The sequence below is a fragment of the Molothrus ater genome, chromosome 3, assembly GCF_012460135.2.
Source record: "Molothrus ater isolate BHLD 08-10-18 breed brown headed cowbird chromosome 3, BPBGC_Mater_1.1, whole genome shotgun sequence".
NCBI classification, from domain to species: Eukaryota; Metazoa; Chordata; class Aves; order Passeriformes; family Icteridae; genus Molothrus; species Molothrus ater.
In genome coordinates this window covers 18,010,101-18,025,860 of record NC_050480.2, presented here as the reverse complement: position 1 = coordinate 18,025,860, position 15,760 = coordinate 18,010,101, and the positions used below count along the sequence as shown (strand labels likewise).

The window sequence follows — 15,760 nt, the reverse complement described above, 5'->3', positions numbered from 1 at the left end:
CAGAATCTGGACCCCTGCCAACAAACATCTCTGCACAAAAGGCCGAGATAATTGCTCTAACTCGGGCCTTGGGATTGGCAAAAGGGAAAGAAATAAACATATATATAGACTCAAAGTATGCATTTGGAGTAGTGCATGCTCATAGAGCCCTTTGGAAAGAAAGAGGGCTGCTGAACTCTCAAGGGAAAAACATTAAACATGCATTAGAAATACTGCGACTCCTAGAAGCAGTGCAGTCACCAGAGAAGGTGGTGATCATGCACATTAAGGCATATCAGAAGATAAACTCAGAATTGGAAGAAGGGAACGAGCTGGCGGATAGGGACGCAAAAGAAGCAGTGAAAAATGAGGTAATAACTGAGGTGACCCTGATTCCAGATGGGCAAATTTCCCTTGAAAGTAAGCCAAAATACAACAAATTAGACAGAAAATTGATCTATGAGCAGAAAGGAGCCTATAACCAAGAGGGATGGGCCACCATAGAAGGAAAATTAGTTATACCCTCCTATTTATTACGGTCCCTAATAAGGGAGGAACATCAGAAAACACACTGGGAAATTGATGCCCTACATAAATATCTAAATGAAAGGATCATTGCTAGAAATTTACGAGCTGCTACCACCCACGTGACTTGACAATGTGACCTTTGCCTCCAGACCAAACCCAAGAATATTCCCAAACCAAAACTTGGCCAGATTGGGAAGGGCCATGGACCTGGGCAGCAATGGCAAATTGTTTCACGGAATTGCCAAGAAAAGGGGGGGGTGTAAGTTTTTACTGGTGCTAACAGACACCTTTTCTGGATGGCCAGAAGCATTCCCCACCTTTAGAACTTCTAAAGCTCGGGAGGTAACTAAGGTATTGGTACAGGAAATCATACCACGCTTTGGAGTCCCGGCCACAATCTCCTCAGATAGAGGACCACATTTTATCGCAAAATTAGTGCAACAGGTTAGCCAATACTTACTTGGGCATAGACTGGGAGCTTCACACCCCATATAACCCACAATCAAGTGGTCAGGTAGAGAAAATGAATCATTTGATCAAACAACAAATTAATTATACGACTGGGACAAGAGGCTAATTTGCCACAGGCTCACTCCCTCACTCCCTCCCATTAGGGCTGCTGTGGATTCAAACCAAACCCAGGACTAAGGAAAAACTAAGTCCCTTTGAAATACCTTACGGGAGACCATATGGGGCGCAGAAGGGAATGTCTGCCCAGGACGTATCGCTAATCTCCTACATGATCGCTCCGACCAATCAACTTTGAGCAACTGAAAAATATGTGGCTGGAACTCGGGGTATGGGGCTCAATGCACCCGTACATGACCTACAACCTGGAGACTATGTATATGTTAAGTCTCTTACAGAGAAAGCCCTGCAACCACAATGGGAGGGACCGTACCAAGTGCTCCTTATTACCTTCACTGCAATCAAGATTAAGGAACAAAGTGCTTGGATCCACCACAGCCATGTTAAGAAAGCTCCAGAAGCCCCTTGGAGAATAACACTGGGTAATGGTGAACTGAAACTGAAACTTACCCGGACAAAATGAATGCATCATGGTGGGTGGGGATTTTTGCGTAAGGGTTGTTTACAATCATAGTTGTATGTCCAAGAATTAGAAAGTACTCCTAGCCAGAGCAATGCTGAATGGCCTTGGTCCCAAGCCTTTTCTCAATACACTGGATCCATGGGAAAACCTTCCGATATAAAAGGTTTAAACCTAACAACTGTGGTCATGCGCAAAAACCAAATATATAAAAGGCAGGAATGGCAGAAACAGAGGTTGTGGTCACTTCAAGGGACCATAGGGGAGGTAATTAAGAGAGGGTGCCAAAGTGTTAATGAGACTACCCACAGTAAAGCAGCCCAAATCAGTGTAAATAAGCGCCGGAAGATTTGCAATCATCCAAATGAATTAGACTGTTGGTACAACTCCACATTAAGACAAACTGTCGATGTGGTTTGCCTCTGGGCCCGCAACAGTATTGGGCTGTCTTTCAAATTTAAAATAAATGCTATAGCTAAGCCCGTTACAATCCACCCCAGCACTCAAGTACAAACCCAAAATATGCCATTTAGGCATGAACCTAGGGTTTATGAAATCGGCCCATGTGTAATAAGGAATACGGGTCAACTGGTATTTAATCCAGAACGTCCCTTAAACGTGTCGAACTGTCAATGCAAATTAGTATCTCGACAGTTTATCCAGCTTGTTCCCCCTTCCTAAGGTCATCCTTCAAGAGATGGACAAGATGGCTACAAAAACAAGTACACTTCAGAGACAGAATGCAGAGGGATTTAACTGGGATGGTAGCGACTGGGTTAGGGGTTTTGAATGGGACTGACTCAGAAATATTCATTAGCTGTAGCAACCAGCAATTGGATATAATTAAAACAGCCTTTACAGTCATCTCTACTGGCATTGGGAAATAGTCAGTGGCAAGTCTCGAGGGTGCTGCCAAAATGGAGAGAAAGTAAAGATCAAGACCATAGCTTAATAGCAGATGCATTAAAGGGGGCGCAGGATAACATATCTTTAGCCCTTAGCTGTATACAAACACAATTATGGGTACAGTCAACAGTTGCTTTAATCATAAGAGAAGGAGGTAAAGGGGTGTTTCCAACTGAAGTGCGAAAGGTTGTCTGGGACAGTGCTACAGACTTTGAGAGAGATTTCCAATCTTGGTGGACCATGGTAAATTTTACGTATAATCCCACCACTAACACAGCCACTGCCTTTGTGCTCACTATACGTAATGCCACAGTTCACGCTATTCACCCCATTGTTGCTTTAGGGTTAAATCACAAGGAGTCGGTATTATACCCCTCGGAACATAGGGTATGGGCCTGGAAAATCCAGGGGAAATGGCAAACCGTAAACTTGGAGCTTTGCATTGCTCAAGAACAACAGGAATTCATCTGTGAGAGCAATTAGATTAGTGCTCAGGACATATGCCTTGACACTGACCAAGGCATCTGCCACTTCAAGATCCACCCGGATACCAACCAATGGACTGTACTAGTGTATATAGGTAGTGGCTGTGTGTGTTTAAGGACTGTGTGTGATTTCATAGAAATTGATAAGAGCAAGGTACCCTTATCTGTTAAGAATCATTCCAATTTTTGGATTTGCAACTTTATTAAGGTTGCTGGGTGTGACTTTGTATATTCAGCACCAGTCATATCCCACCAGTTAATAAAATCAAACTACACAACGTACAACGAGTTACCACCCACACCCATTGGAATGAATTTAACCCTAGTGAAACAAATAATGAAACATCAGGATCTAATCAAAATTGTAAAAGAGATTCAAAAGAATGGGCAGAGAACTCTAGTAACTGTCCATCATGAGTAACAGAGTCCTGCAAAGATTAAAACAAGATACAAATCATAACTGGTGGGATGCACTATTTGGATGGTCACCAACCGCAACTGAGATCACGAATACTTTATGTCACCCCATTATAGTTTTATTAATTTTAGTTACTGTAAGTTTAATGATGTCTATTTTAATACTCATGTGGAATTGGAGAATGTTGAGATGTGTGGCCATTTTGACTTCACTCTCTAGAACTCATGGAATCTTGCTGAAGGAGAACTGTTATTATAGCAGGTCAGAATTTAGATCAGGGCCCCTGTAGTAAAAGAGTATACTGTATTTTAAGAAAAGAGGGGGACCAAAATGGAGGTTTTGGGGGTTCGCTTAAGTTAGCAATATGAATTAAGCATTTAAATTTTAGCTTGTAGAATGATGTGTTAAATTTTAACCTTTTACTTAAGAAACCTCTGCCATGGTACAAAGGGCATAGGAAAATTTCTGAAGCTTCTTGCAATAAAGAACAATACTGGGAGAAGACCAAGGAATGCAAGAAACCTAGATAAAGGAGCTCCTCTGTCTCCAAGCTGTTCAACATCAACAGACGTACTCAGATAGGCACCAAGGGACCACAGTGCACGAGCAAAGAAGTTCAAAAGTTCAACCGTGAGGAAGACCATGGCCTTCAGCCTCAAAAACCACTGAAAGACCCCTGTGCAACCACCACTGTGAAGAAGGGCATGGATTTAATAACCATACGAGGCAAGGACAGGCGGGGCCAGGGATTGAATATGCATGAAAAGGTTGTACAATGTAATGTATATGGAACACCTTTGTGAATAAAGATGTGGCCCAGATCGGAGCTCAGGGCACAAGTTTTCACTAGAGCTATCTCACTTGTGCTGGGCACTGACAATACATACCCACTTCATAACTACATCATGTTGTGGAGCCTATTCATTCCGCTTATCGCTTCAGTACTGAAGAATGAGTCTCCTTTTTATGACTGTAATTAGTTATGAGTTATTTAATGCTTTCTTTTACTTTTTTGCTTTAATGTCATATATGACTAGGAAAATATAATCCCAACTTCTTAAGAGAATTTCTACTGATATATTAAGTGGCGCTGATTATGCTGTTAATTTCATGATGTGAATTCACTGAATTTACCATAACAAGCATTACTTTTGTCTATGGTACCATTGACTAACTATAAATGAGAAAGTCAGCTACTTTACAAACCTTCACTTATTGTTGTATAGCTATTCATAAGACATATATTATTTTTCTAACTACTAAGAGGTTTCTAAAATATATTAAAAAGACTCTTCCAGTTAAGAGCCTGGACCCCAGCCAAGTCCTGGCCGTAACTAGTAGAGAAAATTTTCTGCACCAAAATTATCTTCAAGTAATTCTGACTTACCAAATTTGGACCTATAATAGCCAAACCTCCTTTTAAGGTGAACTTGGAAGTCTTACCCGGGAATGATTTTCCAAGCCCTCACTTTAAAAAATAAGGCTTGCCAAATATTACAGACTCTAAGTAATAGTACAATAGTAAAGAAATTTATAAGGCATTGTTTTAAATCACCATTCTGGTTTTCATATGCCACTAATTGTATCTATTATCTGATTTATTTTTACTTAGTTTAAGTTTATTGTTATGTTACATATTGTTTTGTTTTTATGTTACCTTCATGTTCATAACAAGAAACATACATGTTATTAAAAACAAAAAATCAGGGGGGAAGATAGCTCCTCCAGAACTTGACACTAAAAAAATTTTTTTTTGAAAGCAAATTAAATCATATCAAATTGAATCCCACACCTTCCTGAAACACCTTTGGAACTCCAAGAATTAGAGTTCCTGGGTTCTTTAAAATTGGATTTTTGTGTTAATTTTAAATACATGGGAAGAAATCAGTCTAAAGCTTGGGATGTTTCTCCCTATCACTCCATCTATAAGAATCAAGCCTTTTGGTACAATTACACTTCTGGCAGCCTTTCTAAATCCAGTAATGCGGCTGCCATCAGGAACGTTTATAAAGATCAAGCCTGAGCCTTTTAGTGGCTGGAGTTTTTAACTAAAATATTCTTTTTAGGATAGGTGTGTATATGGTAATTTTGATAATAATTGTATTAATCATGATACCTTTCAATGTGCAGAGATTAATTAATAAGGCCATTAAAAGAGTATTTTTGGTCAAAAGGAAACATCTGTCTTGGGCGACACAAGAAAGATGATGGACTTTGGACCTGGTTAACATAAGAGATTTGATAACAGGATGCCTTGGCAAAAACAAACGGAACTTTAAAAATTAGACCTAGACTGCAAGAAAATTAAATCAAATGGGTTTACCGGAAAAAGAAAATTCCATTAAATTCTGCAAGCAAGGGATGTTGTTATATGCATAAGTTTGTGTATGTGATTTTAACCTAATCATTGTAGTACACATTACTAGTCTCCCTGAAATTGTATATAAGCGTTTGTATCCCACAATGAAATCAGATTCTGATCACCAAGTCAGTCTCCCTGTCTCTCTCCATTGCCGACATGGTACCACATACCTTTTGTTAGTCTTTCAATGTGTTTCTGAATCTCAATGTCCACATTAAAATGGACATATGTGTCCTCCTTCCTCAAAGCCACAGGAGTATCCTGCACAGGAGTCAGATCTATCCCATTCAAATCTGCAGGAAAGAAACAGTATGAGAATAGCAGAAGCTTCTCAGACTTCAAGGTTCAGCTTTAAGAGATTTAAAAGTTTCACCAAATCCTGCCACACAAAGTTAATCCACACCTGGATGTTTCCACAAAACCTAAAAAAGGGGCAATCATAGCCCTTCACAATCAGTGAAAAAAGGGGCAATCATAGCCCTTCACAATCAATTTTCTTTTTGAGTACAACACGAAAGCAGCTAAAGTTCTAGCAGTATTTCAGATAAAAAATTGTAGTTATCCCTCTTTATATTTTTAAGAGTGCATTTCTTTCTGCTGTCAGCAAAAGATTCCATTCCCTGTGCACAAAGGACTCTAGAAGAGCTCCAGGCCAAGTGGGATACACACCAAAGACAGCTGTCCACACAGAGTCTGCAGGGCACAAGTGGCACAACTCACACATCCTGTGTGTGCCCTGCTTTGTCCCTAGACACAAGGACTATTCCGCTTGGGTTTTCCACAGAGGCATTGTAGGGCTTTGGGTTGACTCCAGCTCTCAGCACCAGCCCTGGTTTTGCTGCTCTGGCATAGCCAATATTGTTTCTCACTAAGCCTCTGCTGTTTCCAGGGGTATATTTGTCCTGTCTTTCCTCTTATTCCTGATCCCTTTCCCTCAGGCAGAGGAAGTTGCTAACAATGTGGCCAAGATTACAGGTATGGAGTGCACATGTTGTGCTTGGAGCTCAGGCTGAGGCCCTGGAGCACCAGTGATTCCCTTCATCCATGATACGGGCTGGGACTGCCAATGCTGCATTAGGAACATGGCCTCCTTCTTGGGTTCTGCAGGGCCAGTGAACCCAGCTTCCTCTGGGTAACTCAGCAACCCCCTTATTACCAGCAAGATTGTCTGACTTTTGCTGGGTTTTGGCACAGAAGGAACACACCTGACTGAATGAGCTGCTTTGTTACCACACATGGCTACTGCTCTGATCTCCCCAAAATATGCTTCCTTTGCTAAATCAGAGCAGCTACTATTCAGGTTTATTAATAAGCACCTCCACCACTTTCTTACAATTTATTTTGTTCCAAACTATGAAGATGCTGTGGAGGTGGCAGAATGGAATTCCATCCCTTCCATGTAAGTTCAGCAGCAATGGGATCCAGCAAAGTGACTTCACTGAAGCAAAACCATTTGGTAGAAATTTGCTCTTTTCACTAATTCAACAGGCAAACAGTATGTGCCAGAGAACCCAATCATATTTCTGTGGTTATTACCAACTTGACCAGGAAGAGCAACACATATCACAGTCACAACTCCTCCTCAAAGATTCAACAGCAATCTTACTTTAAAAAACAGGAAAAGAGTAATAGCTTATAACTTTGAAAAGCTGTAAAAAAGTATGGGTGATTTGGGAGTTTCTTTCCTACAAAATGCACTTAAAACAAATGCAAAATTACATTATACCCTGCAGAATGAGGAATCAAAGAAACAATAGTAATTTTATAGTCTTTTTTCTACCTGAATCATGTAGAAAAATGCTTACAACATCAACACCAGTTTTTCTGTTAGAATCTATAACACATCTTTTGCTGGTTTACCAACTGTAAAATAACAGAGAACTCTGCTGCTACTTTTTTTCAGCCCTAGTGCTGAAAAGGTGTATCCTCCACCCCAAGGAGATGCCAGAATCTTGCCAGTATCCAAAAAGAGTGGAAACATTTTGGTACATAGATAACATTTTAGAGCTCAGGTAATATTAACTACAAGAGTTTTGTATGGTTTTAGAAAGACTAGTTATGTCTTTTGGCTGCTTTGTGTTTTGGCATGCACTGAGTGGAGCTTGGTGTGACTCACAGTTCCTAAAAATGCAGGTGAGTCCTGCCCTCTGATTCCAGGGATGCAGGGGAGCTCAGACAGAAAAGGGCCTTTAGTCTTTCCTCCCTGCACACTTTCTACAAGCCAGGTGGGCAGTGGGGAGATAGGATTGGTGAAAACACTGTTACTGCAGCCTCGGGACCTTGCAGCAGCTGTGTGAAACCACTGTCTGGGAAATTTTGTTTTACTCTGACAAGCACAGCATTTGGAGCACCCTCAGCAGGAACACAACGAAAAAACATCCTCCCTGCAGGCCAGAGATCCAAACACTTTCCCTGTAATTCCCCTATCATTTGATTCTGTAGAATTTGTAATCCAACATGTTATGGTTTGATGCTGGCGCAATGCTAGTGCTCCTATGAAAATATAATTGTTTTAGTAGCTGCTCTGAGATGTGACTAGAAATAGAGCAAAGCAGGTTTTAGCTTAGAAATAAAGGAAAAAACTTTATTAACTTACAATATGTAAAAAGGAACACACACAGAACTCAGAATGAAAACTTTTTAAAGCATTTTTTTTTCTAATTTCTACACAGCACAATGAGATAAAACTTCAGATTCTCAATCTAGTTACCACTTTTCAGATAATCAACTCTTAGTTCATTACTACTCTTTAGATAATCAACTCTCAGTTCATTAAGGAGAGAGGAGTTTTTTTGTACTAAAGGTTTCTCCAGGAAACATAGTTGAAACTTCTTGTGTTTTCATGTCATACATGGCACTAACTTGGAGAACATTTGCCTTTGTTTGTGATTTCTTTTTTCTATGTTTAGTGCTCTCACCACTGTGCATGGACTAGAGCTGCTTCTAGTGTTTTTCTTTTAAGGGTGTTTTGTCTAGTTCTAAAAAAGCAACAGTTTCTCACTTTTGGGATGCCAGTCCCCTTCAAATTTACTCCTTGGGGCTGAAGGGTCTCGAGAACAGAGATCTTCTTCACTGAAGACAGAGGGCACTACTTCACCCTCCTCATCGGCTTCTGTTCACACTACTCTTTCACATAACATTACTGCACTCTCTTGGCTCCAAGCCATTGCTTCCTCTTAAATGGAGTTTCTGTGTTTCAGGGAAAATGGTTTTGTCTGTGGCTATATAAGAAAAGAGTCTAGCTAAAGGTTACTCTATCATCTCCTCCCACCTAGGATTCTTCTCAATTTCTGACATCTTTCACTTGCTCAGACCTTCACCACACTTGCCCATTTTTTTCTATTTTGTGTCAGTCTCTCTTCTAGGAGGGCTTAATGTACTGCAAAGTTTTTATTGTCCAAGAAAAGGGTTAAAATCCTGGGCTCTGCCTACCCAGAACTCCCACAGCGGCCGGGCACCTTCTCACTGCACCCTCCCCTCCTCTTCTCTTTTTCGGCCGGCCGTGCTGCCAGCACAAGGTATTGAATTTTAAGGTGGCAGGCTCTCTCTCTTTCTCTGGAGAGGGAGCACTCTCTCTCTAGAGCTGCCCAAAACATCTCAGTAGTTCCCCACCCCTCCGTCCTGCAGGGGCCTTCAGTCCCCTTCTCTGTCCAAAGCTCCAACCTACTTCAACCGGGGGAGATACGACCTCTTCAACTGACGAGAAACAAAAAAACCTTCTGAAAGTTCTCTGCTTTTTAACCCCCTGTGTTCTCAAAAGCATATCCATGAATTCAATAACCACACCAAGTACTAATATTAAAATCTGATCACTGATTGGTTTAGCTACAACTTCCCAAAAAACCTCACTCCCTTATCAACCCAACACACAGCACCTTGCAGTTCCAAGCAGGGGGTAAAGATTGATCTGTAATTCTCTCCTTCATTATGGGAAAATCATCATTGTTACAGATGGATAATGAGATGATTTGCTCTCGTAATTAAAAGATTAATATAGTGTGAATATTAAGAGAAGCTTTATTGATGTATAGTTATGTTATTGTAGTTTAGATAACCTCTGTTCTCCCCATAGTTCCATTCTCCCCTCTCCCCCCCGCCTCATCAGACAGCCTCGGTTGTCTTAGACAAGTAGAAAGAAGGTGTGTACATGTGCAGTTGGGAGTGGAAAAGCTTCTTGCTAAGGGGGCGTGGCATGGTAACACCTTACCCGCCAATCAAGTTACAAGAAAGCAGTCTCCACCAATAAACAACAAAGAAGAGCTGACTGACAGACTTTGGGAGGGGCCAGGGTTGGCTGATGCAACCCCCAGGATGAGCATCCATCTTGAAGACGAACCAGCCGCGTGGTAGGCAGCGGCAAAGGCAGTTCCCAGTGCTGAAAAATTTTCTTTATTTAGTCCTTTTGTTGTGTTTTTGTTAAGGTTTATTAAACCTTTTAAATTTTTTAAAGTGAGCAGTTGTCTCTCACAGTCATCCTCACTGGGCAATGTTTCCATAAACCCTTATTGCTAGCAAATGTCACTATATATTCCCAGATTACAGTGATGGACCTTACACAAAGCACTTTGCAAAATGCCTGCTGAGGATTAAGTGCCATTCCCCTGCCAGCCCAACCATTCCCTGCTCCCACACCTGCCTTCACAGTAGCACAGCTGTCAGAACCACAACTGACCTCCAAACCAGCTCAAAGTGTAGGATACAAATATTTTTCATCCTTACCTGACACAGGATATCTTTGATGTATGTTCCACACAGTTTATGCCCCTGGGGATCCATGTAATCTATGATGTCCCAGTATTTTGCTGCAATGCTGTTGTCTCTCTCCTGGTCACAGCAGCTAAAGTTTTCATAGGTAGAGCAGAACTCCAAGGGCAAAGGGGGCTGGAAAGGCAGCCCATAATACAGACACTGAGGATGTCCCAGCAGAGTGCCCATCAGGCAAAACAAGAGGCAAACACACACATGTGGGCAAGGAAAAGAAACACCAGAGCTGCTGCTTCACTTTCCAGCCCATGGTCAAGCATTCACTTCCTTCAGCAAAGGTTTCTTGAGGTCAGATGTATAAAAATCCTGGACTTCTTCATAGCATGGTTCATTCATCTTCTCTGTTTTACTAATCACCAGCCCCAGAGCTCAGCATTCCCTGAGGTTGGCTTATATTCCCTCTTGCTTTCTCTCTGAAGTACTACTTGGGCAGCAGAGACACCCTCCAGGCTGCCTTTTACATGTCACACATCACAGGGCTTAACCCTACCCTCTGGACATTTCTCCTGCCCCTAGAAGCACTCACAAATCAAATCCCTACATTTTAGGTTAAGTTGGCTGAGAAATCCTTCACTGAGAAATATGAATAATAAAAACATGAGATGTGATACCTGTACACAGAACTTGATAATCTTTACAAAACACAAGTGAACAATTTTCAGTTCCTAACTACCATTTTTCTCAGCTTTTGCAATGCATCAAACTGGGGCCTGGTTTCATAAAGACTGAACAGGGATCATAAAATACAATCAAGTTAAGCCAGCAATTAACCATAGGAACAAGTGACTTCATAGATATTGCTGTTACCCACAAATTCAGGTATACATTCAGGGTTAAAATGAGAAGAAATTTGGAATGAGTGAAGGAGGAAAAATTCATTTAAGGCACCAGCACAACCTCAAGTTGACTGTGATATTCTGTGGTAAGCCTCTACTTCAGCCAATTAATTTTTGTGGGTTTGATCCCACTTGACATTTAACTGATTTAAAATGCACAAAACCTTTGCACACTTTCCCCTCTGGTGAATAGTGCTTGAGCAAGCCCTTCCCATGAGCTACGGATGCAGGTGTTTGTACACATTGTACTCAGCCTGTGCTGGAGGATGACACTTCCTTAGATTTGCTCTTCCATAAACAGCACAAGATAATTTTGATCACAGCCACATGGAAAGGGAGTTACTTCTTTCATGCATGATAAAAAAAAAAAATCCTCACAGAAGCTCTGCCCACAGGAAGGGGAGGAAAATTGATAGGAAAACCAAATCTAGAGCACAGAATTCAAAGCCAAAGATGACCATTCCAATCCACTAAGAGTTATCACATTCAAAGTACAACACACAGGCTTGAAAACACAGTACATAGAGATTTCTCTCTGGATTTGTGATTTGCTGGTTTGTCTCAGGTCCAAGTACTGTGGTGTCAGGAAACAGCAAGTTTCTTGCAGGACATGGAAGAGCAATGCTTGGCACAGTTACACAAAAGCTGTGACTCAGCTCTTGTACTTGCTGACTGCAGCATTATAGTTCTAGCACCTGGAGAGGACATTATCCCCCAGAGCAATCCTGCTTCCAGAGGTCACAGGAGAAAGCTGGGAGCACCAAATCGGATTAGCAGATTTTTCAGACATCAAGTTCCTCTTTATTCTCTCACTCTCCTTATTCCCACTCCAATCTCTGATGCTTTGTTCCACATTTCTTCCTCAGTAGAGTCTCAGCTGCTGCAAGGCACACACATCTCTCACAGGAAGCTGAGGGAACAAAAGGAAATTACATGGGAGCTCTCACCAAGTACCAGGGCTTCCAGCATTCAGCTTTTATACTTGGGTTCATGCTAAAATCTCCGGTGCATACTCACAAAGGAACACAGGCAGATAATGGAAGGGGGAAGTCCAAGTAACACCCTGCTGGGATGCTCTCGGCACAGGAGAGTCATCAGCCTATCAAAGTCCATCTTTGCAAGTTCAGGGGAGCAGAGGGGCACAATAGCAGGCAAGAAGCCAAATGAAAGACTTCAGTGAAGGGACGCCTTGTGTCTGGAAGGGGAGAGATACCTGGTGGCCTGCCAGGGCTGTCCCAAGACAGCTTTAGGCCCATGTCCAGGCATGAACTCCAATGAGATGGACACTGGGAGCAAGTCTGGATCATCTCTCTCACCTAAGGAGGAGTTGCTTCCCAGGGCTGAGGGACACCTTATGGGGAAGAACATTTTGAAACTTCACAATCTAAATTAAAATAGTCCAAACCCAGTTGAAAATCTCCAACACAACCCACTTATTACCAGATATCATATATGAGCTTGCTACCAAGCCCTGGGATCAACTGACAGGGGCTTCTCCCAGTCAGATCTCTTATGAAGCTACAGGTGGTGACCTCTGAAGTGATCGGGACTCAGCCATAGCCTGGCACAGAGCAAAGGAGACAGACAGCAAAAAGCTGGTACAGTGTTCAGAGCCAGATTATCAGGCATAATAGCCAGAATTATTAGGCATAAAAGCCTGGAATAATACAGTCTGAGAGCTGGGAACGGCATAAAAGCTGGAACGGTGTAAAAACCAGACTTTCGATGAAAAACCGGGACTCACTGGTCAGATAGTGGTAAAAACCCCCTCAGCAGTTAGCAGAGAGTGCTTCGAGGGTTTAAAAATCTGTTTTGTGGACTAAAATCACAATTGAGACCATGGGAGCTTAGGTATGAGGACCAGAAAACTCCATTATGAAGGTACTGATTTTCTGCTTTCAATAAAGAGGGATTATTTCCATGGGGAGTGGGGGAACCTCGGCAGATGCCGGCATTATCCAGGGAGCCGGCAGGATGGATTGCGAAATCCAGCCACGTAGAGAGATGGCAGCCACCACAGTCCCGGCTTCTCCGGGACGCCGTGAGCCCTCCCCAGACTGCAGTAATCATTATGCAGTCACTTCGGGCTACCATGCCGCCCTGCTCTGGGAGAACAGACTACGTGGTAGATAATTCTGCCCCCCCCCCCCCCGCTCCGAGGGCTGCCGTGCCATGCGGCCGCTCCAACCCCTCCCGGGAGCAGGAGAAGCCCCGCGGCCATCACTCCGCACCAGGCGGTCGATGCGGCCAGCCAGGCAGCACCCGCTGCATCCAGCGGACGTCACGGCGCGGGGGCTCCGCCCCTGATACAGCTGTGGAACACAGCCAGGTTGTGTGGCGCCCGGCCCCACCTCCTGAGGGAATGGACCTGCCCCTGCTCCAGCCTCCGTGGAACACAGCCACACCTCGGGAGGGAGCAGCCCCCCCAACGAGCCTGCCTCCAAAGAAGGCCGCAGAATTCAGAAGCAAAGCGTGGGAGAAGCCTTTGCAAAGGTGCCGCTCGGAAAAAGGCAGTGCAGAGAGACAGGCGGGAGTGTGGCAATGCAGGGGCAGAGACGGTCAAGTCTGTCCGAAGAGATGGAGTTGGACCGAAGAGATGGAGTTGGACACACGGGTTGCAAGTCTCACAGCAGCTGAGGTCAAGACACACTGTCACCCAGACAAGTGAGAAGCCAGCAGCTGCTAGCAAATGGATGGTGAAGAGGCAGTCACCAAGTTTCCTTCCTTACAAGCATTACAACCACATTACCTCCAGATAAATTGAGGTTTTCATGTAACAAAAACTCTAATAAAGACACTGAAAGGTTGTCATACAAAAGTTATTATAAGGTACAACTGTTTGTAAAAATATACATTAGAACTCATGGTACAATATTCATTATGGGTGTTTGCATTTGTTAGAACCAAAATTAACAAGCCCATGATCAGTAAGGTGTTATATTAGGGAAGCATTAGTGTGTGTATTATTATTTTTTTAATACTCCTACTAATTATTGTCACAGTATTTCAAGAAGGATGGCTGAGACCCAGGGGCTGTCCACTAAGATACCTATAGCAAAATTAATTTATCATAGGCAAATTTCAGTTGCAAAGTTCTTCAACTGATGTTTTGCCACTTGCCATCATTCTAAAAAATTCAAAGTCAATAATTAAATCACTAGTAAAATTTCTAACAAGGCAAGAAGAGAGTATTGCTTACACTGAAATTCATGTTAAAAAAATTTCGTTTTGTTTTGCACTGGATATTAATACAAACTTGGTTTTATGCAGGGAATCTCTCCCAACTAAGTCATTGGCCTGATCAACCTATGAACCTGGCTGATAAAGATTCTGTGCAAAAAGGCTAACTCTTTTTCTTTTGAGACAGGCATAGAGGCTTTGTCCAGAATAGCCCTCCAGAAGTTTGCTCATAATGAGAAAGAGACCTTTCAGCAACCCCCTACCTTATTAATGCTGTTAAGAAATGCATGTTTTATTTCTATGTCTACTTATTATACAAAGAAAAAAGTGGAAAAAAGGTTGGGGGGAAGGTATACCTCCCCTTTTTGAGTTTTGGGTGGTGTCATGTTCTTATGTTTTATAATAAGTCATGTAACAGTACAATATTCCTAAGAAATCCAAGGTAAAGGACACTGGACAGCATTCTGAAGTCTCTTCAACAGAACCATGGATTACAAATGACTACCTACCGCATAGACAGTCAATATAAGGACTTGAATTGTTTACTAAGTATTTTCCTGTTTACAACTGTTTTTCTGTTTACAGATTGTTTTCTAGGTGTTGGGTTCTTCAAGAGATAAATGAGTTACAGGTTGTCTTTAATATAAGGGTTAAATGGGTTAAAGGTTAAATGGGTTTTGGTTTTTATAAGTTGTAACATATAAGCATTGTGCCTGTGGCCTGAGTTCTCCCCCAATGCATTCTGAACAGAAATGCTGCAGCTTCCATGCAAATTTGGCCATGCTGTTGCTGTTTTGTTTGTAAAGGGCCTTTGCAGATGAGTAACCGAAAACAAATTACAGAATGTATTAAACAAAGATGGGTGATATGTTACCGGATGTCACATATGGGCTTGCTACCAAGTCCCAGGATTAACTGACAAAGGGCTTCTCCCAGTCAGATCTCTTATGAAGCTGCAAGCATTTCACTGGCCAGATCCTGAGGGGGCATGGAGTTCAGACCAATGAGAATATCCAGACCGGGTCTTTTAAAAGTCTTTATGAAGGGTAGCCTGGGAAAATAAACTTCCTCTGTGCCACATGAACATTGAACATCGGGGGTGAGTCATGTCTCTGTCTCCTTCCCCCTCGCCCCCCATGTGCAACCTAACACCCCCTGACTATTACACAGTGAGGAAGCAGCATTCTTAGGGAGTCAGAAGTAAACGAGCATTAGGGTTGGGAATGATGAGTAATTGCCTTTAACAAAACACAG

The 15,760-nt window shown here is 42.3% G+C and overlaps 1 protein-coding gene across 1 annotated transcript in view; it reads right to left on the bottom strand.

The window, feature by feature from the left end:
• HHIPL2 (HHIP like 2) overlaps positions 1-10,661 on the bottom strand; it is a 29,210-nt gene extending 18,549 nt beyond the window's left edge. Inside the window, 1 exon segment of the mRNA XM_036404624.1 lies at positions 10,446-10,661. Coding sequence (XP_036260517.1) covers positions 10,446-10,661 — 216 coding nt within the window.
• Between the last annotated feature and the right edge of the window lie 5,099 nt (positions 10,662-15,760).